General features: G+C 35.7%; 2 protein-coding genes and 1 long non-coding RNA gene across 3 annotated transcripts; 2 read left to right on the forward strand and 1 right to left on the reverse strand.

Moving 5' to 3' along the window:
* The first annotated feature begins 121 nt into the window (after window positions 1-121).
* On the forward strand, window positions 122-11,040 carry PSMA2 (proteasome 20S subunit alpha 2). The gene is made up of 8 exons (XM_039336706.1): window positions 122-277; window positions 2,252-2,328; window positions 3,326-3,458; window positions 5,275-5,397; window positions 6,206-6,287; window positions 9,052-9,125; window positions 10,559-10,616; window positions 10,711-11,040. Exons 1-8 carry the CDS (start codon window positions 237-239, stop codon window positions 10,825-10,827), a joined length of 705 nt encoding a protein of 234 aa, XP_039192640.1. The 5' UTR covers window positions 122-236; the 3' UTR covers window positions 10,828-11,040.
* A 249-nt stretch (window positions 11,041-11,289) lies between these two features.
* Window positions 11,290-15,252, reverse strand: LOC120305237. Its single transcript, XR_005555975.1, has 3 exons — window positions 15,133-15,252; window positions 14,578-14,708; window positions 11,290-12,340 (listed from the first exon to the last, which is right to left on the reverse strand). It is a non-coding gene; the product is annotated as an uncharacterized LOC120305237 (long non-coding RNA).
* CUNH7orf25 (chromosome unknown C7orf25 homolog) lies at window positions 15,188-19,675 on the forward strand. The gene is made up of 2 exons (XM_039336705.1): window positions 15,188-15,336; window positions 17,459-19,675. The coding sequence occupies exons 1-2, from the start codon at window positions 15,281-15,283 to the stop codon at window positions 18,714-18,716; spliced, it is 1,314 nt and encodes a 437-aa protein (XP_039192639.1). The 5' UTR covers window positions 15,188-15,280; the 3' UTR covers window positions 18,717-19,675.
* Window positions 19,676-26,560: the final 6,885 nt, after the last annotated feature.

The following is a 26,560-nucleotide window of genomic DNA, read 5'->3' on the forward strand; positions in this document are numbered from 1 at the left end:
CACTGAGAGCACCTGTAGCCCATCTCCCAGATTTATTTATAATTTATAATTCACGGCTTTCCTAGAAATTCAGAGCCACGTGCTGCTTTCGGGAATTATCAGGTGAACTTCATTTGTCATAAAGCTGCGGAAATCACGTGCCAGGAGGGTTTCCTTCTTTGCGCACGCGTAAAGCTCCCAGCGCACGCAGCCGCAGTAGCCAGAGCCGGCTGTGAGAGTCTGTGGCACGAGTTAAAATGGCGGAACGTGGCTACAGCTTTTCTCTCACCACTTTCAGGTAAATTCTTTTCTCGAGAGGGAGACCTTGAGGTGAACTGTTTGCACGGCCAGAGTGTCCTTGGTGGGCTCCATCAGGAGTGAGAAAATCAATTTGCTTGGTTGATTGCTCTTTCTGGAATAATAGAACGGGGAGATTTTGTCGAGTCAGTGCTGTTGCTGTTCGTTAGTTGTTGAAGTGGCAAGAAGGTACAACAGTATTGAACTGACTTGATCAGTCTTAGGGTAAAATCGTCCTTTTTTCTCTGTCAGTCAAGAGTGCATTTGATTTCGGCAGATTGATTATTGATGTTTGGTAATATATCAAATTAAGTAGCGCTGCTATTTAAAAAGGGAAAATGTAACTGGATTACGATACAATTCAATGTCGTTTTTTCCTTCCTAAGATATGCAATCAGTGTTATAAAAAGTATGTGAAAAAGCCCTTTGGGTCATTGTTTCTGAGAAAATCCTTATGAGATTCCTCAATGCTTTCAATAATAGAGTTTCTAATATACGGAGATAATCGGAGATGTATTTGCCTTGAAAATAGCCCAAGTTGAACTGCATAGCAGAGTCAGACATCAGTAGCTGATCACAGGAAATGTTTTATGACATTTTGTATTGTGTCATAAAACGTTACAATAATTTTTATATTGTAATTTTTTATGAAAATTGCCAAATTTCAATTCTACGGGAGTCATGTATCCCTGTAAGTAAGCCCATTTGAGTTTTCTTGGTTGAAAAGTTTTTGTCCTGTGATGTCATTTTGCCCAGTTAAAGATTACAGACAGAATAGTTTTTCAGGATGTAATTAAGTTAGAAGTTCATTTGTAACTGACAATAACAAGGATTGCACAGTTCATTAGTATATTGCTACAATGATACATTACTGATACAGTACTAAAATTGTGAAAGTGACTAAACTGAGGTTAGAATAATTTGTCACTATTTTGTGACAATAATCTTAAAGTGCTTTGCTACACATTTCAGTTTCATATAATTAAAGACTGTATATACTATAATTCTATATGTTTTGTATGCCATTTAATTTCTCAGATGTTTTTTCTATGATAGACTATAATGCTAAAAAGGAATCTACACTTTTAAATATCTACGAAACTGGTCAAACAATAGTCCTATCTCGTTTTTTTAAAGAAAAACACCACAAAACTATTCAGGGTTCGTTCTTCAGATTAAGTAAACTTCGATTACAATCCTTCAAAAAAAAAAAAAAAAACCACAGGTGATACACAAGATTAAATATTTCATTGTGGGGCAGCCATTACTATTAATTGCAACTTTTTTTTGTTCCATATATGTTCTTATTTGTGGTTTTTACTTGTGTGTAGTGTGCACTGTGGACAGCATTTAATTTCGTTGTGAGTTACATAATGACAAAGATATTCTATTCTTTGATCTTAGTTTTTGACTAAATTATATTGAGCTTTTATACTACTTTTTGTTTTTGGAACTGGCATATATAAGGCTGTATTAACTTTTCATGTGTGGGAAATTTTATGGAAAATTGTATTGTTAGATGTTGTGAGGGATTCAGTGGAGATTACATTTACTCCAGATTATCTTTCTGAAGATATGTTTATTCAAAAGCCTTTAGCATATGTAGGCTTTTGAATTGTTAGTTGCATAGAACCTTGCAAAGAATTCTCCAGAAATTAAAAAGAAAGAAATAACATGTTTTATTTAAAGCTTCCACTTGTTTTATTTAAAACTTCCACTGTGATTTTTCCTGAACATTACTGTGTGTGAATTTGCTCCAGATTAAATTATACTGAATTCATTAATTTGTTTGGGAAAATTGTCTAACATTTTAGCTCTAGACAAGTATTTTGAGGAAGATAAGTTTTAATTTCTTGTACATATTCTAATATGCAATGTGCTCAATATGCTTTTGTTTAAAAAATCAAATTGTGTTTCTTGTTGGAAAATATTTTCTCCATAAATGTCTCATAAATGTATTATATATTTTTTTCAGCCCTTCTGGAAAACTTGTTCAAATTGAATATGCTTTGGCAGCTGTTGCAGCAGGAGCTCCATCAGTTGGAATTAAAGGTATTAAAGATACTTATATAATTAATAACATTTACCAACTTTTTTAGCATAAATATTCTCATGTCCTTATTTGAGATATGAAGTAAGAAAAAGTGATAAAAATGTATTGTCTGCCTAGCTTTTACGTGGCCTTGTGAGAACAGATTGCTAAAAAAAATGTTTGGCCCAATCAAGCACAATTAAAATTTTGATGATTCATGCATACTATTCAAGTTTCTAACATGAAGCATTTTATTCTTTTATGAGAGAGTAGCCGCTATATTTTAGGAGGGCATTATGTCTGTATTATTGCGCAGATATAAAGGGTATTTTCAGAATTTTAAAATATGTATTATTTAAAGCAAGTCAGAAAGTGGTTGATTATTTAACTGAACATTTGTTTTTAAATAAACATTTATAAGGAAATTAAACAGTATTACTTTGTTAATTCAGGATAAATTCTATGGTTTATTTAAAGTATATTCCACATTTCAGTTGGAAAATTACCTAATCTTATATAAGATAAATTACATTTCTTTGTATTAAATATTTTATTTTTATAAAATGAACAGATTTATAATCTGATAAAGCATAATTCAAAACAAGGATAGTGTAGTGTTTAGACACTGGATGATCCAGGAATTGTAAGATATATTTATTAAAGAAAAAAAGAATTGTAAAGACATAGAAGCAGCAACTACAACACACATGAAAATTTGATGAGTCATTTTACACTGAGCCTTATTAAAGGGATCTGACACTGCAATTTGACTGGGGGTGGGGGGGAAAGATGAAACAATATTTATGATTGGCATTTTTTTCTTTTGATATAATCTACTGAAATGGCATTCGTTGAATGGTTATAGAAAACACCTGATAAAATGTCTACAGTATGTTACATAAGAAAATTAATTGATCAGTTTATTAATTTATGTAGTGAATATTTGAAATGTTGCAGGGGAAGCAGGAGGAAGATTTTCTAATAGCATTAATTTAGTGCATTCTTTTTTTTACGTAGCTGCAAATGGTGTGGTACTAGCAACAGAGAAAAAGCAGAAATCTATATTGTATGATGAACGGAGTGTACACAAAGTGGAACCTATTACTAAACACATAGGCTTGGTATATAGTGGCATGGGCCCTGATTACAGGTAAATAAGAAAAAAATATTAAATAGAAATATTACTATTGGTTTTTGAGCAGATTTTGAGATAGGTGAAATCAAGTTGGTTAATAATTATCTAGAATTCAACAGGTGTTATACACTGTATTGTTTAGAAGGCATGTTTGCTAAAAGCTACATCTTAAGCTTTCTCTTCCATAGATATATACATATATTAGCAACCTGGCTTTGTGGCATGATTCTATTCCTGGTTCCTCTCTGTGCTTTGCAACAATGAATAAGTTGTTAACTACCAAGACTGCAATCCCAGATATATTTCTTAATGTGAAAATTCAAACCCTTTGTTAATAACAGCTAGGCCTTTTTCTGAAAAATGCATGTCATATATGTGTGTGTACATGCATGTATCAGCATTGTGAAACTGACCAAGGAGCCTAATCCATAAAGCTAATGAATTAGTCAATGTCTTTTTTTTCAATAATTCTTGGAGATTTGTGGCCTATCACTTCTCAGAATATTATAAAAATAATTGCTTTCCCATGGAGGATTTGTAAGTATTTATAAATGAACAAGGTGATTACTAGAAGCCAGCATGGGTTTGTTAAAAACAAATCATGCCAAATAAACTTTATATCCTTCTTTGATAAAGTGATTAAATTAGTGGACCAGAAAAATGTGTGGACATAGTATTCTTGGACTTCAGAAAAGTAGTTGACAAAGTAGACCACAGCTTATTTCTTGATAAATAGTATCACTACCAGATAAATTTGCAATTGGCTGACCAACCACACTCAGTGGGTAGTGCTCAATGGAACTACACATACATGGAGAGAAGCATCTGTGGGCTATCTCAAGTTGCTGAGACCTAGAAACTGAAGAGAAGAGCAACAAAAATGATAAAAGGTTTGGAGCTAGATGTGTTTAGCCTATCAAAGAGAAGGATTAGGCGAGACATGATAACTGTCTTCCAATACTTGGGCTATTGCAGAAAAGAGGGGATTGACTTATTCTCTAAAGCCTTTTGGGCACCAGGGACTGGTTCCGTAGAGAAAGGTTTTTCTGTGGACTGGAGAGTGCGTGGTTTTGTGTGCTGCCTGTATCCCACAGATGGGGCTTTGCTTGTTTGTGCGGACTGGTTGCTGGCATGTTGCAGCCTGGTACCGGTCCACAGACTGGGGGTTGGGGACCTCTGCTCTAAAGAACCAGAGGGGTTGACAAGAAGCAATGGGTGGAAGCTTGTTAAAGAGAAATCTAACCTAGAATTAAGGAGCAATTTTCGACAGTGAGAACAATTAATGAATAGAATAGCTTGTCTCCCAAAGTTGGTGCTTCCTCACTAGAGATTTTCAAAAACAGAGTGAACAACTATTTGACTGAAATGGTATAAAATCTATCTTGAGCAGAAGGTTGGACTAGAACAGGCATGTCAAACTTGTGACGTTGCGCGACGTATCAGGACTTTTCCCCCATTGCTGGCAATGGGATGGGCACAGTTTCGCGTGACGCATCCGGCCTGTGGGCTGGCAGTTTGAGATGCCTGGACTAGAAGATCTCTTAGATCTTTTCCAGCACTATGATTCTATGTTCTATTATTTAGCTGGTGATATTGATAAAGAAGGAAAGTACCAAAGACAGGCTAAACACAGTAAAATACTTTTTTACTTTTACTTTCTGTCAGAGTTATTTCTGTGTGATATGGCCCTGTTTATTTTACACATTTCCCTCCCTGTAACTTTGTTTCTCCACCAACATTAAGTGCATACCAAAACCATGAAAAAGACTTCCATTGTAATTTAATATTTTTTTTTGCTTTTGTGTATGTGTGTTTTACTTTGTTTTGTCAGAGTACTTGTTCACAGAGCACGTAAACTGGCTCAGCAGTACTACTTGGTTTATCATGAGCCTATTCCAACAGCTCAGCTAGTGCAGAGGATCGCTTCTGTGATGCAAGAATACACTCAATCTGGGTATGTTACCTGCTTCTAAATAAAATGCACTCTTATTTCTTTATTCTTCAAGTTATAGAGGTGGTGATTCATTTTGTCTGGAAAGGTTGGGTACCGCTGTAGTAAAGTACAAAGTTTTCTAATATTGTACACAGACTTAAATTGTTTTTCTGAAAGAAAATATTCTGTTCTTGCTTGCCCTATCTTGATGAGATTTGGTGAATTGGACAGTTGTTACAATTTACTGGTGTATAGGTTGAAATGTCTCCTTTGTAGCATAGACAGGCTCATGATTTTTTCTATTCTGCCTTTCTGCTTTCTTTTAAAGAGCATTCTTTTAGGAGATTCTTGAATATATAGTCTGAACAGGACCCCCACAGTTGCTTGCTTCATTATTCTCTTAAATGAAGAATGAATAACAGAAAATAATTTTATATCTCAAGGAATTAGCATGATTAATGCCTTAATAAATGTATTTTCTTAATGTGAAAAAGTAAAAAAAAATAATTTAATATTAATACATTTGGGCAATATTTTAGAGAAAGTAAGTATTGATGACTTCTGTCACTCCTTTAATAATATCTTCATATGCATTGTTTTCAATCAGTCTTCATGCTAATAAAATTTTCATCTCCTTCATTTCTGTGTGAAAAGCTACTGCTAAAAGTATAGGAGCAGAATCAGCAAAATAGTAACAGACTTAAAATTATTAACTATATAATGTAAATACATAGTGCTTTAAATTATAAACTGATATGACTGTAAAAATAACTGCTTCAGCAGCTTATTTAATGCTGCCCCTGATTATTTCTGATGTCTTCCTTGATAGAGGTGTACGTCCATTTGGAGTGTCGCTATTGATATGTGGATGGAATGAAGGGCGACCATATTTATTCCAGTCTGATCCATCTGTAAGTATTTAAAATTGGACTTCTTCATAGCTTTGTATAAAAACTTGGTCTAGCTATTTGCTTGAAGAACTTAAGAACTTTTTCTGCAGTAAGATTTAAGGAAAAGATATGTATAATTTATGGTTAAGAACTCAGGATAAAATGTTCACAACTACTAGAACAGCTTGGGTGGTGAGCTTTAAAATCATATGAGGAGACCTAGATCTGTGTAATTAGGTAGCACATTCAATACCTGTCAGTATTATTTGCCTGTTTCAACATTCACCAGCAAAACTTTTTGCTATAGTGATTTCCAAATTTTGTCCAAAAAGCTTACTTTTATCTTTGGTTATGAGTTCCTAGATTATAAAATAGCCAGATTTCTTTTTATCTTGTCAAGATTACTTGTAATTTAGGTGATTTAATTGATAATCTGTTATAAAATGTATTTGATTGTCCTGTCATAGCTCTCCTATTTTTTTTTTGTTAATCTGTTTGTATAGAAAGTAACATAAGGATGCTGCCATGTATATTCATGAACAAGCCAAGAATTTTAAGTGTCAAAATTCCCCCTCAAAAATTGGGTTTGGCTTATCCATTGATGGGCTTACCTGTGATTATATTTTTTTAAAGTGCCCATATATGCAGTATGTATTGTTGGATTAATCTATCTTCAGTCATAACGAAAAATAAACCAATTGATGAACCAGTTGTGAAAAGCAAAACATACAAAAAATTTGAGGGTCAGTTTATCCACAGATGGGCTTATATGTGACTATATGTGGTACTTTCATATCTGTAACCTTAACTTTTTAAAATTTAATTTAATTTATTTTTTATTACATTTATTTGACACCCATCTCGTTTTGAAGCGATCCTGGGCGGCTTGCAGCATTAGAAGCATTAAAGATAAATATTTCTAAAACAATAAAAATGGAAATTACAATGAAAAATAGAATTATAGAAAAAAAGATGGGAAGGGATGGAGAAGGATGTGCGGATGGGAGGTGGATTCCCTTTTTATTCATCAACCATGTCCAGTGTGATGCTACCCTGTTGGAGCCCCAACCCATCTGGCAGAGCCAGGTTGTCAGGCTCCTGCAGAAGGATAGGAGGGAGGGGGCAAATTTTTTGCATGGGGAACAATGTTTCAAAGAGCCGGTGCCATGGCAGAGAAGGTCCTTCTCCCGGATACTGCCAGCCAGAATTTGTTGACAGGATGCCTCCTTTGCCAGCACAGGTGGGAAGTGCCAGTTCCAGTGGGCTGAGATGGTTCCTCAAGTAACCTGGATCCATGCCATGCAGGGCTTTAAAGATAATGATGGTTCAAAAATAATGGGTTGGAATAGGAACTTTACAGCCTGTAAACACTTCCGATCATCGCAAAACACTGCACACCCCAACAGCCACATAATCTGGGTGTCTGAGCACCTGCTCATATGACTGTTTGCCAAGTGACCCATGTTATGTGATTGCCATTTGCAATCTGCATACTTTGCACAAAATGCCTACCTAAGAATTTCATTCCCCTCCCCCCCGTATGGTGGGTGGGGAGAAGGCTCAAGCGGTGGCAGTTTCCACCAGTAGTCAGAATAATCCTGAGATAAAATCCCTTTTCTACACTGTCAGAATGTTTATTACTTTAGCCCATTATTATGTCATTCATCTCGCAGCTATAGAATACCAGGATTTTTCATAAAACAGAGATTTTTTTTATGACAGATTTAAAGCAAATTTGTTGTATTTTGGAAATTCTACTGAAACAAAATCTGAAGAGGTCTTTCTAGGTGCCGTAAAACAAAGCTAGTACACTTGAAGTGCAGGATTTTGTTGCTAAGTGAGACAATTGTTAAGTGACTTTTGCCCCATTTTATGATTTTTCTTGCCGCAATTGTTTAGTGAATTACTGCAGTTATTTTTTTCTTTTTGTAAAAAGTTTTTATTTTCAATTTTACAATACATTACATTCTTAATAATACTTCAGATAAAAAAATAAAACAAATTGATACACACCACTTTCGGTATTGCTCACCCATTTCCCCCCAAACTGCATCCACCCTCTAACCAACTTGCCTCTTTCCCTCTTCTTCCTCTCCTCACTCACCCCCTCTCCTCCTTCTCCTCAGCCTTCCTACTTGCTTCTCACCTTCTTCTATCTTCTCGCTCCGGATGCGGTCCAGGGGAAATGCCCGAGCAATTCCTCTCTCCAAATTGAAACATCAATATTATATACAATAAAACTATTTCTACTTACCTGAGTTACTTAAACTTCAACCCATCCTCCACCCACCCCCACCCCCACCCCACCCCCGACTTCCCAGAGCAAAGTACAGGGTTATACAAACATATTAAACATAATCTATTTAAGTTTACTAATTATACAATAACCAAAATCATACTAATCGCAGTTGTTAAGTTAGTAACATGGTTGTTAAGTGAATCTGGTTTCCCCATTCACTTTGCTTGTTAGAAGGTAATCACATGACCTTAGGACATTACAACCATCATAAATATGAATCAGTTGCCAAGCATCTGAATTTTGATCATGTGCCCATGGGGATGCCACAACAATCATACGTGTGAAAAAATGTCATAAGTCACTTTTTTTAGTGGGTTGTAACTTCAAATAGTTCCTAAATATTGTAAGACGAGAACTACCTGTATTTGCCTGGTAGTATCAGATTCCTCTCATCTCCTTGCAATCCGCTTTTATAACTTCTTTGTATTAATTTTTACAGTTGGGAAATTTCCATGTTTCTAATTTGCTGTACTTTTCACCTTCCAGGGAGCATACTTTGCATGGAAAGCAACTGCAATGGGGAAAAACTATGTAAATGGAAAGACATTTCTTGAGAAAAGGTAATGCAGAATAGAAATTATTATAGATCTTGTATTCTTATTTGGATTTTCCATTTCTGGACTGTTCTTTTCTGAATCCTTGGAAGATTTACAGTTAAATATTAGTAGTGCTGTAAACTGATACAAAAATGACATTATCAAAATTCATTTTGATAGTGAATTTGGTCCACCAACAGTCATCATCTTGGTTATTCTATAAGATAGGAATAAGCATACTTATACTTTTTTAAAAAAACACAAGAAATTATTAAGTACTGTTATTTAAAACAGGAAGCTATCTTGCTAAAAGAAAAGCCAGGGGTCACATTTTTTTATTGTATTGTGTTAATATATTTACAATATTTCCTCTACTGAAGTATCCTGAAATAATTTAAAATGCACAATGTAGCTACATAATAATATTTTAAAACAATCTTGAGTATACCTTTATGTTTGCTTCCTACACAACAGTGTGGTCATTGCTGGTGACAGTAAGACATCACTAGAGTAGGCAAAACAATTATTTATTTGTTTTTTTAGTCAATTTTTAGAAGGAATAGAAAGGATGATCAGCAGCAAAATGATATCTCAGTACCATTTTGATCCCCGCCCAGCCCCAGGGAAAAAACTGCAAGGCTTAAAGCAGTGGTTCTCAACCTGTGGTCGGGACCCCATTTGGGGTCGAATGACCATTTCATGGGGGTCGCCAAACCACGCTGTCCGCCATTTTTTCCCCTTTTCCCTAGCTGTCCTACTCCCTCTTATTGGTGGCCACACCCACTTGGGGGTCACCACAACATGGGGAACTGTATTATGGGGTCACGGCATTAGAAAGGTTGAGAACCACTGGCTTAAAGTATCCATTCTTCAATCCAGTAATTCATACACAAAGAAAAAAAAAACAGAAGGGATGTGGAGCCTGCCGTTTTGCAGAAACTGAGGTCTATAAATGGGAAGTTAGAAATACGCAACAGTTTTTTTACCATGCTGTAACAAAGTGCGAGTCTAGCATTTTCCTACTTTACAAGTATGTCTTTAGAGCCCACAAGGTATTTTCGAAAATAACAATAGTGATAGCAGTCCTTCATTTTGGAAGTTGGTCCAGAACCAGAGACACAGTATAGTGAGGTAATCATAGGAAAATGTAGCAACTTTATAAGATTATTTTCTAGTAAATGGATATTTTGTAGTATTCTAATTTTGTTATTTTGTGACATTTTATGGATTAACAGGCTCTTCCAGTTCAGTTAGTTATTTTTTCCTGGCAGTCCTTGGTATAGTTTTAAAATTTCAAATTTGTTTATTGGCACAAAAATGGTATCTTGACAATGAAGTAATTTATAAAAAATAATACCTGAATTTATGGGAGTATTTTGCATGTGCAATTTTAGCTTTATAGTTATAACATTGGAGGGATATTTTAAATTTCTTAGAAAAGGTCTGTTCTTTTGCAGATATAATGAAGATTTAGAGCTTGAAGATGCTATTCATACTGCTATCTTGACATTAAAGGTGAAAAATATTCATTTTAAATTTGATAAAACTTTCAAAATTGACATTTTAATATTTAATTATTTAACAAAATTGTGTATCTTTTCATTAATAGGAAAGTTTTGAAGGACAGATGACTGAAGATAACATAGAAGTTGGCATCTGTAATGAGGCAGGATTTAGAAGACTCACTCCAACTGAGGTTAAGGATTATCTGGCTGCAATCGCCTAATCTGGATTGATGAGAACATAAAACTGCTCTCATTTTTTAACTTCATTTATATTAGTGGCTTCTGATTTTAATTCTTTGTTAATCCTGTAGATTTTTTTTTAAAAAAGGAATATGGATTCACATGCCACTAAAATGTGAAACTAATTAAAATATTAAACAATGTACAAGAATATTTACACAATCTAAAAAAATATAAAGATTGATATAACTTCTGATTAAATTTCCAAAATACTTCATTATACTAACTTCAGGTGTTCCTAAGGTGTTGCTAAGATTGTTTCAAAAGTCAGATGTTGAGTCCATGAAGCTGTTCAGATAACTGAAATGGTTAACGGTTCTGTAAAGTTTTAGAAAGATAGGGCTGCTTGAGTAGAACTAGTTTGCAGGTTTTCATAGCAGAAATTATATTGGGAAAAGAATTTGTAAAGGACTTACGTATATACTGAAGGATTTTGGAAAGACTTTTTTTTTTATGTAAACCATTAGGGACAAGAAATCTGTTAAGCATTTAGAGAACTTTCTATGATACACTGAGCATCCTAAGTTTACTTTGGTGATAGTTCTTCCGTGTTTCAGGATTCTTTACTTTGAAGTGGCCAGAGACTATATTTGCAACCTTCTGAATGCCGATCAGAAGGTTGTTTAAGTATTGTTCTTTATTTTAATTTGGAAAACTGTGGTGAGCATTCTGAGCAGGGAGCAGTGGAGTACGTAAAATTATTTTACAGTGGGGATGGAAAAAATAGATATTCTTAGACATGGAACATCCTTTTTTAACTAGTTGATTCATCCTTTTTTAATAAATACTTTGTTTACTTATATTTATATTACACAGATGCTTTCAGAACTGCCTGTGTCATCCTGAGTTCCACATATTGTGCTTAGTTGTACATTTAATTTAAAAAAGTATCAGAGTGGGCTCTAAACATACTGTATGCTACTTAGTTCATTCCCCCTCTCTAATCTACATATCCCTAAATAAAAAATTACAAGGAGTTAGATGATGAACTATTTCACAGTGTTAGTATTCTTCCCACCTGCCTAGACATAGCAGTATTAGTTTACTTTGCAGAAATGGCATGACTAAAATCTCCTAACTGTGCTGCTTTTTGCAGCATATGTATAACAGTTGGGTTTTCACTGTAATATACAAATATACACACACATACGCACACACTAGTTTTTACATAATATTTTAAAATTTAAATATTTTTATTTTATTTATATATTTAGTGATATATAAAGAGTTCCATTTATGAATCATTCTGTATACAAAGTAGCTGGGTTTGGGTAGTCCTTTCATACGTGTCAGTTATTTGGTCCATTTACAAAAATAAGAGAAATCTGTATTATTTCAGACAAAGTATTTGAAGGAGTGGTGAAAAACAAAGGATGCTGGCAGCTGGGATGGGAAGGGAATGCTCTGCAGGATTTGAGTAGGTGGCAAGTTGAGGGGATATAGTAGTACGCTGATAAACATTGATGGCCATATCTGAATGTGCTGTTCTGAGAGCTAGAAAAGAAAAAAGCAGTTGAACTGGAAAAGCTTTACTTGTCCTGTCTGGATTGCATTTTTTATGAATCCCAGAATAATCCAAACATCTAGGTTTGAGTTTTCTCACACTGTAATTGACCTAAAATGGATTGTTAGTATTTAGGAACACTGTTTATATAAATTTGAATATATTCATTTTGCATGCACCTCTAATTAATAGACACTCTTTTTAGACTCAATAGTCCATTTTTAAACCATGTTTACAGATAAAAAATATATAAAAAATACTGTTCAATTACAGCTCCAGCAAAAGTCTGGATTTCTGATATTTTTCATATCTAACTAGAAACTGACATATAATGGTTCTCCAGTGTATATGTCAGTCATAGTCTGGTTTCTTTATATATTGCTTTAGCACTAAGAAGCAGAAGGAGCCTTTAGAAAAAACTTATGGGCTGCATGTATTATAACTTCTAGAAAGGCTAGAGACTAACTATGTTTTAAAGGGAAGGTTAAGAATGAATATCATGATTGATGTAAGGTCTCGCCTCAGCTATTCCCTCAAGAAAGTTGAACTCTTGAAGCAAACAGCATTTCAAAAGGATCTTTTATAGAGAGATCGCATTTGTAGAGAAAACAGGTAGGATCTAAAGTTCCCATTCAAACACGTTAGGTCAGTGGTGGCGAATCTATGGCACGTGTGCCAGAGGCGGCACTCAGAGCCCTCTTTGTGGGCATGCGTGCCATGCCCCAGAGTGCACCGGTTGAGGAGCCGGCAGGCTGTGGCTGCTGACGGTTACTGTCAGCCCCCATGTGATTGCTGGCCTCTGCGGGGGCTGATGGTGTCAGGCAGCAGCTGCCCTGGCCCCTCTTGCTTTGCACCCTGCCTTGCCTCGCTTCACAGGACGAGCCTCCTGCCCACCATCCCACCTGCCGGAGACCCCCTGGATCTCCCCCAACCCTGACCGGCCCCCACAGGCATCTCTCCCCATGAGCAACATTGAGGTGACACACCCACTTTGGCCACACCCACCCAGTTTGCCATGACCACCACGCCCACCCAGTGGGCCATGTCGCATCTGGCACTCGGTGATAAATAAGTGGGTTTTGGGTTGCAGTTTGGGCACTCGGTCTCTAAAAGGTTCGCCATCACTGCATTAGGTTAAACCCCATTGTTCAGATCACTCCCAACTGCCCAGTCCACAGATAACCAATCCAGAGGTATGAAAGTGTTGTGAGAACTCCCAGCCAAGGTGGTTATAAGTTGTTCCCAGGTGTCATGACCATGGTTCTCCGGAGATGAGAAAGCAGATGGCCCTAGACTCATCCCTCCCATTTCCCAGGAAAATACATCAAAGCAAAGATGAACAAAGTAAAATGGATACATCACAGAAAGCCCCAAGGTTCCCCCTTCCCACTAGAATGGCAGCATCCCAATAAGGATCTATGGGCACCTGATAGGAGGAAAATCCTGGTAAACATCTATGAATATGGTAACATCTGATCTGTTATGCTCTGATTTTAGTATGCTCCCCAACAACCCAAATATAAACAACTATTTAAATTTTTTTATGGGATGTAATCCCACAAAAATTGGTTACAATTTGTCTAGAAAATGATAAACACTGTTTTAAAACTTTTACCATTCCCACTTTATATATATATATATATTCTTTATTATTTTTAGGAGTAAGGTGACAAACATACCTAATACTTCTTCCTGCTCCTGTTTTTCCACACCAACCCAGTGAGGTGGGTGGGGAGAAAATAACTGGCCCAGAGTCACCCATCTAGCTTTTATGCCTAATGCAGGACTAATATTCATTGTTCCCTGATTTCTAGCCAGATGCTTTAGCTACTATACCATACTGGCTTTCATACACCATTATGTATATGTGAAAGTTTATTATCTAACATGGAAGAAAGTAATAAGCTGTTATTGGACCTTTACGCTATGGTAAAATTCCTGCTTTAGATCTGATAAAATTGTTAATTTAAACAGAGGGGAGGAAAGTATTTCAGATGTGAAATTACAGGCCCACTGAAAGATTTTGGATGAACTACATTCCTACAGAAGAAAACTCAAAAAAGAAATTTAAAACAAGCTAATTGCTTTCAGAAATCGGGGGCGCTCCATCACTGGAGGTTTTTAAGAAGAGACTAGACCAGGGGTAGGCAACCTTGGCTCTTTTATGACTCATGGACTTCAACTCCCAGAATTCCTGAGCCAGCCTACCCTTGGACTAAACAGTCACCTTTCTGAAATGGTACAGGTTCTCCTGCTTGAGCAGGGGGCTGGACTAGAAGACCTCCATGGTCCCTTCCAACTTCCATTCCATTCTTTATAAAACTGCAGAGAGGTGTGGATGAATCTCTGAGATGCTCACTAAAAAAGCAGGATGAAGAAAAATATAATTCACTATTAAAATGATTACTTAAAGAGATTGTATATTATCAGATGGAGGATGCTGTTAATGAAAAATGGGAGTCAAGAAAAGAGATGGTTAAAAGAATGAAAATAATAACCAAACAATGAAAATGGAGCATCTGTACTCTGTTAAATATTAGTCTATTTTATTGGATTGGGTAGCATTGAATCACTCGAGAAAAACCGTCGGTGAGATCACATGTTCACTCACGTACTATATAGCAGTTAATACAAGTGCATAATTGAGAGACTGATTAACTTAGGAATCCCGACCGATTGCTTTCCATTCGCAATTATCCCGATAGATTTGTATTCTAAATCCAGAGTCTATCCCAGCAAAAAGCAACATAATGATTAAAGCCGAGGATGTGACTATAATTACCATAGCAAAAGGGAGGCTCCCATCTTAACGATCTTTCAGTCTTTCGCCCCGCATATGGCGGCTTCCTATCTAAACCGGAAGCGTCGCTGGCTGGTAAACGTCGGTCGGAATGATTCGCAGCTGTTTTTCTTCGTGAGATAAAGAGGAAATGGATGAAACTGCAGTCAGGGACTCCCGTCATAAAGATTCTATTCTGCCTTACTCGTGAGTATTGGTCACCCTTGAAACGTGCACGATGCTATGCGAATGAGGGCTTCAAAGCCCAGACAACGGGAGTCTTACTGTAATTGGGTAAAAGAACGAGAAGACATTTGTGGGGTATTTCTTTTCTGCTGATGTTAGAAAGCCAGACTTCCCATCAGGGAAGTCTTGGTCAGAGCACAAATGAGAAATAGCCAAGCATCTTGCAATGATGTGTCAAATTTTTGAGCAATTTACCGCATCACGAAAGCAGGAATTGATGTTTTGAAGTAGCGCTCTGAATTCGCTGAAGCTGGAAAGGGCGCCTGCTCTTGCATCAGATAACCGGTGGCGTGTGCCCAACTCTCCCAATCACTCTTAACATGTAACCCAAAGAGCTTTTTAAAATCTTGTGAAGTCTTTGGTGGGGTGAGTGGATACTGAGTGTTTGGAAAAACACTTTAAAAACACACCGAACTGCACAAAAAGAGCATTAAAAAGTTCCAATAAAGGAGAATATTTATACCTCAGTTGACATGAGGGGTCTTTGGTGCTTTCTGAGCTTGGTTGTTTTCTTGCAGATGTTTCCTCATTACCCAAACTAGGTAACCATAAGTGATAATGATCTTACCTAGTAATGAAACATTTGCAAGAAAACAACCAAAATCACCAAGAACTCCACGTACATTGCTGTTTTAAGTCACATATTCCCACACCATCAGGCTTCCTGGCATTTGAGACTTTAACTTTGCCAAATGATATTCTCAAAATCAGCTTATGAGTCCTCACTGTTTATATATAAGATCCATCTAAACCAGTGATTCTCAACCTTTCTAATGCCGTGACCCCATAATATAGTTCCCCATGTTGTGGTGACCCCCAAGTGGGTGTGGCCACCAATAAGAGGGACTAGGACAGCTAGGGAAAAAAGAAAAAAATGGCGGACAGCATGGTTTGGCGACCCCCGTGAAATGGTCATTCGACCCCAAATGGGGTCCCGACCCACAGGTTGAGAACCACTGATCTAAACTTTCTGTCTGATCACAGATTATGCCCATCTGTCCATATTAAATGACCACAGAACAACATCAGATCTGTTTTTCGTTGTTACCATAGTTAAAAAAATTATGGCTCTGAAGCACAGATCTCTCTTGATCCTTCTGTGGGATATGGGATGCATCTACATCAAATTATAGATCTTTTTCTCCCTCCCTCCTTAAAAAGTGTAATTATCACAGAATTGTTGTGCTGCCATGGCAGAAGAACTAATTTTTATTCAATTTACTTGAAATCACTCAAAATATAGGAGACAGCTCTTCTATATCCATAAACTATAATTTAGCTTATATAAACTATTCTGAACACAGAATGGAATGGTTGTTTGTGATTCCTGGAATGCTAGCTGCATTTTCCTAGAATAGATGAATATTTAAATCTATTTTCATTGTGATCCTATTATCAACCCAGGAGGTGGTACTATGTTATGTACTTAAAGCATTTATGTTAACAATCATGGGATATGGCCAGTACAGTATATTAGTCAAAATAGTAAAGAAATTACCATATAGAAAAATGTGAGGAATTCCTCTCATGTGTTGGGATGTCATTAAAAAAGTGGTCATCCCAGTGCAACACAATTGCAGCATAGAAAATGTGATATATAGAGCAGAATACAGCAATATTTACAAATGATCCCAAACAAACACACTATTAGAGTTTGAACTTTCTTGAAAGTATTGGTAGGTAGAGATCTATAGAACAAAGGTTTCCTTAAACAGATGCTCATGTTGCCATTCACTGGCAGCCCAACATGATTTACAAATTGGAGATATTGTTCAGTTTTGCTGGAATGCCATCTATATTTTGGCATCAATATGGATTCAAAGTTTTAAACAAAGATTATAAACAAGGATAAAAGCACTGCAAATCATGTGGAAGCTAATTTCTGAAGTAAATACTGTAGAAGCAGTCCAGATACCAAGCCTGGCTAGTACTTGGAGAAAAGATCAAGGAATCCCAGAGCTGTAAATTATACTAGTAAGTAAAAATGCTTACTTACAGGTATGGAGCCATATAGGCATTAGCAACATGACTGAAGAGATTCTTTATGTTTACTAACTGTACATTTTTTAAAAATCTTTCTTAGGAATGTTACCGACATGTCTGCACATTCGTTACTGTGTGAGAGAATTTTTCTGGCTAAGGAGCGAATTAAAAGAGCAGAAGCTCTTTGCAGATCCCAAAAAGATGGCATAGAAGGTGGACCAAAACTTTGCAATAAATTAAAGGCAGAACTAAAATTCTTGCAGAAGGTAGAAACTGGTAGATTATGCATCAAAAAGTCTCATCTGCAGAGTACAAATCTCACTCATCTGCAAGCTGTCATTGAATCAGCAGAGAACTTGGAGGATATTGTTGGTGTTCTCCATGTTTTTACTTATAAAGACTCATTTGGTGAAAAACAAAATTTGGTGGTAGATGTAGTTGCAAATAATGGACACACTTGGGTGAAAGCAGTTGGTCGGAAAGCTGAAGCTCTGCATAACATTTGGTTGGGTAGGGGCCAGTATAGTGACAAGAGCATTATTGAACAAGCAGAAGATTTCCTACAAGCAAGTTGTCAACAACCAGTACAATATTGCAGCCCGCACATTATTTTTGCTTTCTACAATGGTTTGCCCAGCCCGATAGCAGAAAGGCTAAAAGAGATGGGTATATCTGTGCGAGGGGATATTGTTGCTGTGAACCCGTCCATAAAGTGTCTTAAAGAAGATCACTGCTTAAGTTCTAGTGAATCTGACGATGGAGATGAATGCTTTCAAGTGACTAAAGTAGATCGGGATACCTTAATAGCCAGTGTTGCATTTCCTATAATGTTGAAAGTAAATACATGCAATAGGGTTAATTTAGATATTACTTCTCTGATTACATATATCTCAGCCCTAAACTATGGAGGCTGTTACTTTATATTCAAAGAGAAAGTCATAACTGAACAGGCCTTGCAAGAGCGATGTGAGAGTGTTCTCCCACAACTGGAGGAATTCATGAAGGGCAAAGAATTGTTTGCTTGTGAATCTGCAATCAAAGATTTTCAGATTATTTTAGAAACTATAGGAGGTCCTGGAGAAAAATATAGAGCCACATTACTTATGGATAGAATCCATGTGATCCCAGATCAACCCTCTGAACGTGCCTTAAGATTAGTGCCTAGCTCTAAAATCAATAGCCGTTCTCTGATCATCTTTGGGACAGGAGATACTTTAAAGGCCATTACTATGACGGCAAACAGTGGCTTTGTTCGGGCAGCAGCAAATCAGGGAGAAAAGTTTAGTGTGTTTATTCATCAACCAAGGGCATTGACAGAAAGCAAAGAAGCTTCTGCCATACCTTTAACAAAGCACTAAGCTAGTTCCAAATACTTTATTTATACTGTTTCTACCTGAAGAAATTTTAGAAACAAAATAGTTTAATGCATATAAATATTGACATAATGTGGACACAATTTATTCATTTGACTGAACTGAACTGAAAGAAACATAGAGCAGGCACATTATGTTGTCCTTTACCTACTCATGTACAAATGTTTGTATAAATGTTATACAACTTTTTTTCTTTGTTGCCAGAATGCTTCGATTTATGACAATGGAGGCCAAAATTTCTGTTGCTAACCAAGACAGTTCAGTGAATTTTGCCCTATTTTATGACCTTTCTTGCCACAGTTGCTAATTGAGTCATTGCATTTAAGCTAGCAACACATTAAATAGATCTAACTTCCCCATTGACTTTGCTTGTTGGAGGTCACAGAAGATGATCACATGACTCCAGGGCATTGCAACAGTTGTAAATACATGCTAGTAGCTAAGCATCTGTATTTTGATGATGTGGCCTTGGGGATACTGCAACTGAAAAATGGTCATAAGTCATAAGTGCCGTTGTAACTTTGGTCACTAAATACATGGTTATAAGATACAGGACTACCTGTATCAAGATTAAAAAGCTACTTTTGACTAGAGTACACCTCAGTGTTTTTTTCTAGGATAATGATCAGAGAAATGCATGAGCAAAACAAGGGTTGATACATAAATCACAAAAAATGGTGAAGCATGATTAAGCCAAAATTAAGCAATCATAGATTTCGTTAATTGAAATATGAGGACTTAGATTAATTTAAAATCTCCCACTGAAGCCAGTGAATTTTTAAAAGAAAAGTTTTCTTTATTTACATTTTAAACTTTACTTTTTTGTTGAATTTCTCAGATTTTTATTTTGGATGCTATTCTGTAATTTATATGGATAATTATAGTGTTGATAAAAGTATGTATAATTAAAATGTTAGCATACAGATTAAATTTGTCTATGTGGAGAGTGATCTCTTGAAAGCTAACTTTAAGACTTTGAGGTTTAGCTTCTATTTAGCTGAAAGAATGAAGATTGGAACTCTATGTATAGATGACATGTAGCTAACTACACTTTGTTCAATAAGTGGACAAAACTTTAGTTCATTTGATAAAAAGGAGAGTGTGATCACTATTAAGGTGACTTGTGAAATTGTAGTAAATGGGCAGAGGATTATGCCAACTGTATAATCTTTTTCTTAAATGAAATACTTTAAACATCTTATGTGATGTTAGTAGCACGTGCTGCTGTTTTCAAAAAACAGATTGATATTTATGTACATAAAGCACTGTTGTACCATGTCACAAAGTAGCTAGTTTCTCCAAGTATTGAGCAATTTCACACAAAGGTTACAAACATGAATATTATTTGCTATGAAATGTTAGTAATGTGGGTATCATTGACAAAAACAATTGTAGGACTGGAAATTATTATTAAGTTCAGCTGTAAGTGATTAATTTGGGTAAGAATGGGGATAGAAGAGATTTTTACATGCTTTTTTAACTGTTGAAAATCTTTATTATGCCAGTTTGAAGATTTTGCAAATCATGATTGTCATGAGAACATTTATTGTTTGCAAACAGGAGAGAAAACAACAAATGCACTTTAAACAGGGAGTTTGCATACCTTTAGATCGGTTATTCTACTAAAAATAACTACATTTTATATAACTTGGATCTGTAATGAGAAAACATGACCCAAAAGTGATTTACGGAGTTGCCCACACATACAACTTGCACACCCACTTGAATTTTTCCATTTGAATCCAGATCATTGCACGGCCATAGTCAATGGCTTTTGTATGCTGCTCAGATTGGCCTGTTTTATTAATTATACTGTGTGCAAAAATGATTTATTTTTATACTTTCGAGTTACAATCATGTGAAAAAGTGAGTATATCCCATGAAAAGGTTTTTTAAAAAATATATGTAGGTAATTGAATTTTATCTTAACTTACACAGTATATAAAAAAAGTGAGGTAATTGAAACAAAAAAAAACTATGAAAAGTTGAGTTTGCAATCATTTATTCAATAAAAAAAACATTTCTTTCTATTCAAAAAAAGTATATCCTTGGCAGGAAAGAACCCTCAAGTGAGCATTACTTAGAATTATCTGCAAGTCTCTGAAAAAAATTCTGGGAGGAACTTCTTCCCACTTATCTATGCAGATTTTGTGTCTCTTCACTGTTGTCCCTTCACTAGCCTGCACCTGTCTTCTTCAATGGTGAAGAGACACAGGACAGAAAACATCCTGCAGCCAAGAAGGCTCCACCTACATTTGCACTACTCAGGTGACCAGCTGTCTGCAAGGAACATAAATCCTTCCTTTCTCCACCATCCAGTCAGAGCTGAAGAGGATTCATGGATGAGAAGTGAAATGTCTTCAAAGAAAAACAAGAAAGTCCAGTTGCCTCCTGAAAAAGTACCCTTGGGGCAACCATGACTTGGATGACTGAGAATCTCCATAGATATCACAGCTTATAATTCTTTTTATTTTAAGTTTACTGCAAAGTATGCTGTACTCTTTAGCCATCAAATGGGAATGTGGAAGTGAGGCGGAAAGGATAATAGCATTAAGACAGTTTAATTGATGCAAGAGAAGAGTAATTTTCTGAGATAGCAACCATTTAATGAATAACAAGGTGAAAAAAGAAGCAGGAATTGATTTGTGTTTCATTGAAGCGCAAGAATTAGCTCTGTGGTTTTCCAAACTAGAACATTCCATTATTTCCATCCATGGAGGAGCTGCTTAAGAAAACTATCAATACATTTTTTTATACTGAGATTGCTGCTGTATTACTCTAAAGAAAAGAAAAAAAGAAAAACTAAAGACCAGAAAAGAAGTATGTTTACTTAATAGTTTTACAGTTAAAATGACATTTAAAAATTTTAAATTTTAAATATTGGTTAAGTATGACCATTTAAATTTGAGCATTTTCCCTTCCCAATTACAGTTCAGTGTTATTTATAAAATTAGAAAAAATTGCCAGGAAATTGACATATTTATTTGTTCCTTTATGAAGAACTGAAAATTATATATATCTTTGCCAGTGGTTCTCAAACATTTTGGCCTCAGGACCCCTTTACATTCTTAAAAATGATTGAGGAACCCAAAGAGTTTTGATATACGTGAGTTATATCTTTCAATATGTACTACGTTAGAAATGAAAACAGAAATATTAAAATATTTCTTTATTTGACTTTGCAGACTCCTTGAAAATATTTTGGGGTTGTGCCAAAATAGGACTAGAATTTATGGTCTCACAGTTTGGCATACAATGATGCATTAACCACTACATTTAGTTGACTTTATCATCTGTACAATAAAATGACCCAAACAGGCAGCCTTTCTAAATAGGCAAGGGTAATTTGGGAAAATTTAAGCTGCCAGAATTTTTGCTTTTTCTGAAATTAGTAAAGGTACAATGATTTTGCCAGGGTAAGTAATGTCACATTGTTGGAATACTAAAACTTTAATAACCTGGATTAAACATTAATGTTTAAACATTAAACATTAGGTTTTAAAAATAAAAGCAAAAAGCTAGAAGTTATAACAATGCAAAAATCAAGCATTCCGCAGAAGACTAGCTGAAAGAAAAGAAGGTATTCATGAAGAGTTTCAGATAAGGGTGTTTTCCCCTGACTTACTTCTTTCTGGTAGATTTTGCTTGCTACCCTCAGCTACTGTTAGTCCCATTGCTGAGGAGGAAAGAAAACAAGTATCTTCATTTTGACTCTCAGGAAATATGTCTAGAGACCAGGCCATCTTTTATTGGCCAAAACCATCAGTTTTGAAGAAAGTAGAACATTTGTCAAATATGTAATAGCCAGATAGCCCTCATCCTATATCTATTTAGAATTCTAGTTTTTCATACAATCTATATGCTATTGTAATCTACATTTAAATAAAACATATAAAGACCAACTCCTTTATATATGTTATGGGTTGGTATTTGTATTGCTTAGTACTGGTACTGGATTGATGAGTTTGAGGGTCAAGGCAGGTAAGTTAAGATTAGTTACCTAAATAATCTTTTCTGTGCATTGTATACAATGTAAACAGGTCTTTACAGTATGCAGGAATCTGTAGTTTGTCTTAATGTTTCATGAAATATATTTGCAAAATCAACAAAGTTGAAAACAAGAAGGATTAATTATAGGAGTGATATTCAGGTCAGTTCATACTTTTAGGAAAATATGTAATGTTAAAAAGCAATGTCTGGTGGCCTCCCCTAAAGATTCATTTTTTCTCCTGCTGGAAATTAGTAAGATACTTGCTGGTTTATATATTAACACTAGCTATATAGTGGCACTCCCATGCTGAATTCGTCACATCCCTTACTATATAATTGGTACAAATTATTGTGTGAATTGGAAGTATTTAACAGAATTTCTGTAGCTACTCAGCTACAGCATTAAAATAACTGAGAGTATTTGTTTTGTTTTAGTCCCAACTACAATGGTAGCTCAGCACTCATCATTAATTGATTCTGGAAGACACTATGAGTATAAAAAACGATGAGTACTAAACAAATTTTTCCCATAGAGAATAATGTAGTGAGTCACAAGGCAGCTGACACCAACAAGTTCTGTGTATTGAGTACCAAACAAACAATGAGTACCAGGACAAAATTTTCGCATCAAAATGCATTGAATACCAAATTCAATGAGTTTTAAAGCAATTGAGTGCCAAGGTACCACTGTAATATAGTTATTGAATAAATGTTATATAATTGCAAGATAAGAAATTATTTTAAAGGATTTTAAATCTCTAATATTATAGATCATTTCAAAAAGATTATAGTCAAATTAACTTACAAAGTATTTCTCTTTATTCTGTGCCTGTTGTTGGTTGCAAGAGAGATACAATGGTTGTTTGCATAATTTTATCCTCATGTGATTCTTTACTAGGAAGCATATTGAAAAAATCTCCTGGTTCTAGGTTGAATTCCTGGCTAGGTTCCCCAGATGGTGCTGTACTTGGATCCTTGTCTGCTACAGCACTTGCCTCTACTGTGGATCCTTCACTTGGTTCTGTGCTCGGTTCAACAGTTATTTCTCCTTTTCCACTGGATTCTCCACTTGAATCCCCAGTTAGATCTTCAATTGGTTGCATGCTGGGCTGCTCACTTGGTTCTAAGTTTGGTTCCTCACTTGGTTGTGTGTTGCTTAATTCTGTGTTTGAGTCAACTGTTGACACCTCTCCTGGTTCAGTGCTTGGCTTCTCAGTCATTGGTGCAACAGATCCTTCTGAAATATTAAAAATGCTGAACATACTATGGAAAATGATCATCCTGATACTAATATCAAATATTTGGTTGCAGACATGCAACATATTAAAGTGATCATGTTGGAGTGGAATAGTCTGGTTTTTGCTTCTTTCATTAGAAACCCTGTGGCCAAACAATGTGTTTTTAATTTACAGTTACAGACTGTTTTAGACTTTTCAGTCCTGAGAAAATAGATCATGATTTGCAACATATCTGTGCATTCCTCTATTTTATCAGGAAATGTTAACCACTTTCACTGTCCGTTGAATGATTATTAGCAAAAAATTTAAGACATTCTTGCCCTAGTGAACTTAGAAATAAATTGAGTGCTGTACAATGGTATTCAGCTTGCAAGATTTCTGTAACCTAAATGTCTTTTCTACGTCAATAAATGTAATTAAACACAAGTTTGTACGATACTTGTTTTTCTTGTAAAATTTTTGACCATCAACAAATGCTAGATAGTTCAGGAACTCTCTCCATCCACTGAATTACATTCATCTTTTGTACTAAAGCTGTGAAATATTTTAGTGACAGTTTAAGTTATGAAGTTGCTTAAGCAGAAAAAAAACTTCAACAAATGAAGGATATCATGGAATCACACTAGCCCTAAATTGTAAACATTGCTTTTATATGAATAAACTTAAAACATCATAATATTTTCTTATTGCTGTCAGATAAGATTGACTTTAGTAATAATAATAATAATAATAATAATAGTAAAGTTGGAAGGGACCTTGGAGGTCATCTAGTCCAACCCCCTGCTCGAGCAGGAAACCCTACACCATTTCGGACAAATGGCTGTCCAGTCTCTTCTTAAAAACTTCCAGTGGTTGGAGCATTTACTGCTTCTGGAGGCAAGCTGTTCCACTGATTAATTGTTCTCACTGTCAGGAAGTTTCTCCTTAGTTCTAGGTTGCTTCTCTCTTGATTAGTTTCCACCCGTTGCTTCTTGTCCTGCCTTCAGGTGCTTTGGAAAATAGCTTAATTCCCTCTTCTTTATGGCAGCCCCTGAGATATTGGAATACTGCTATCATGTCCCCCCTTGTCCTTCTCTTCGTTAAACTAGACATACCCAATTCTCATTTATACATTTGGCCAAAAGACTGGCAGATCACAATTTATTTCATCTGTTTATGTCAGAATAATCTTAAACTATTCAAGGTATAGTCTTTTTAACCCAATATTAACACTGTAAGAATCGTAGTTAATAATATAATAATCTCCCAAATTGAATATTATAACACGTTGGCTTACCTTGTACTATCAGTAGAAAAATAATTGCTGAGAAGATTGACTTTTTTCTCAACATAATTTCTTGTTGCTTATGAAGTACAAGCAATACAGAAGCAAACTAAAGGATTCTGTGGAAACAGAATTTTGACTCTATTTATTTAGACAAACACTTGACCTCAACTTTCTTCAAAACCTAATGTTTGACCTTAAAGGTACAAGAAAACCCATCCCCCATCTCTTAAATTAAAGAATTTTCAATGGGATCAGGAACTAAGTGTTGCTGGTAAAATTCTATTTCATTATTTCAGAGTAAGATAACATTTACAACTCTGTGCTTGAAGGAAAATTACAAGTATTTGTATGGTGAGAAAGGATGAGTCATGGAAAAGATTTTACTGTCAAGCAAGGCTCACAAGGATTTGCTTCTGGCAAATTTCTCAAGACAACCTTCCATTTGCTCTCCAACTGAATGCATTCAGTATTGCTATTCTGACAATTATCCAACAGAAAGTGCCTCTGGGCACTAGGTAGGAGGTGATGAGTTAGTGGAGACTGCAGTACTTTTTTGCTATTGTATCATAAGAGGATAATCATGGTATCAAACCTATAAGCCAAATTCAAGTTTGAGATGGAAATTCTGTCCTAATGTGCACTCATTCTTAGCATTTTAAATGATTCAGGTTGCCCATATTCACATGTATTAGTTATTCTTTCTTAAAGACCCAAGAGAGACTAGTGAAATTGGAACTGTGCTTGATGTTCCCTGCTTTGGTTTTTGAGATCAAAAGAGTAGACATTTCTCATGAAAAATAAATGCTTAGTAACATATAGTCTTTCAATTTTGTTCAGTTAATGGCTTTTTCTCCAAACTCATCTCCACCTAATCTTCTTATTCTTCCTTCTTTGATCAGCACGTGAACATGTGTGTAAGACACTAAGAAAAAGACACAGGCATGTCTTGAGCGGAGGTTTGAAGCTGCAGGACACAGCTTGACAAACTCTGAGTTTATTGCTTCTTATATACTTGTTACATACACCAGCTTAACCATTAGATGCTGACAAAGGTTTCTTCATTGGAAAATGTCTTCATGTAAGCAACTATTTTCTAGTAACACATTACATGGTCAAAGACCAGGTAAGAACAAATACAGGGAGATGAAAGCAGAAGGAACTAACAAAGACAGGAAGAGATAGGAGAAGGAACTAAGCATATTATCTGTTTAGGTAGGTGAGACATTAAGTCAAAGGGTATGACCTTCTGGCTGCTTCACTAGGGCAAAGGGTATCAAAAGGTTATGAGGTTTGTGAGGGGGAAAGCACGGCAGTTTGCTGCAGTGCATTTTTCC

This window comes from Crotalus tigris, unplaced genomic scaffold (genome assembly GCF_016545835.1).
Source record: "Crotalus tigris isolate CLP2741 ecotype Arizona unplaced genomic scaffold, ASM1654583v1 scf7180000017666.379230911805:20528666, whole genome shotgun sequence".
Taxonomy (NCBI): Eukaryota; Metazoa; Chordata; class Lepidosauria; order Squamata; family Viperidae; genus Crotalus; species Crotalus tigris.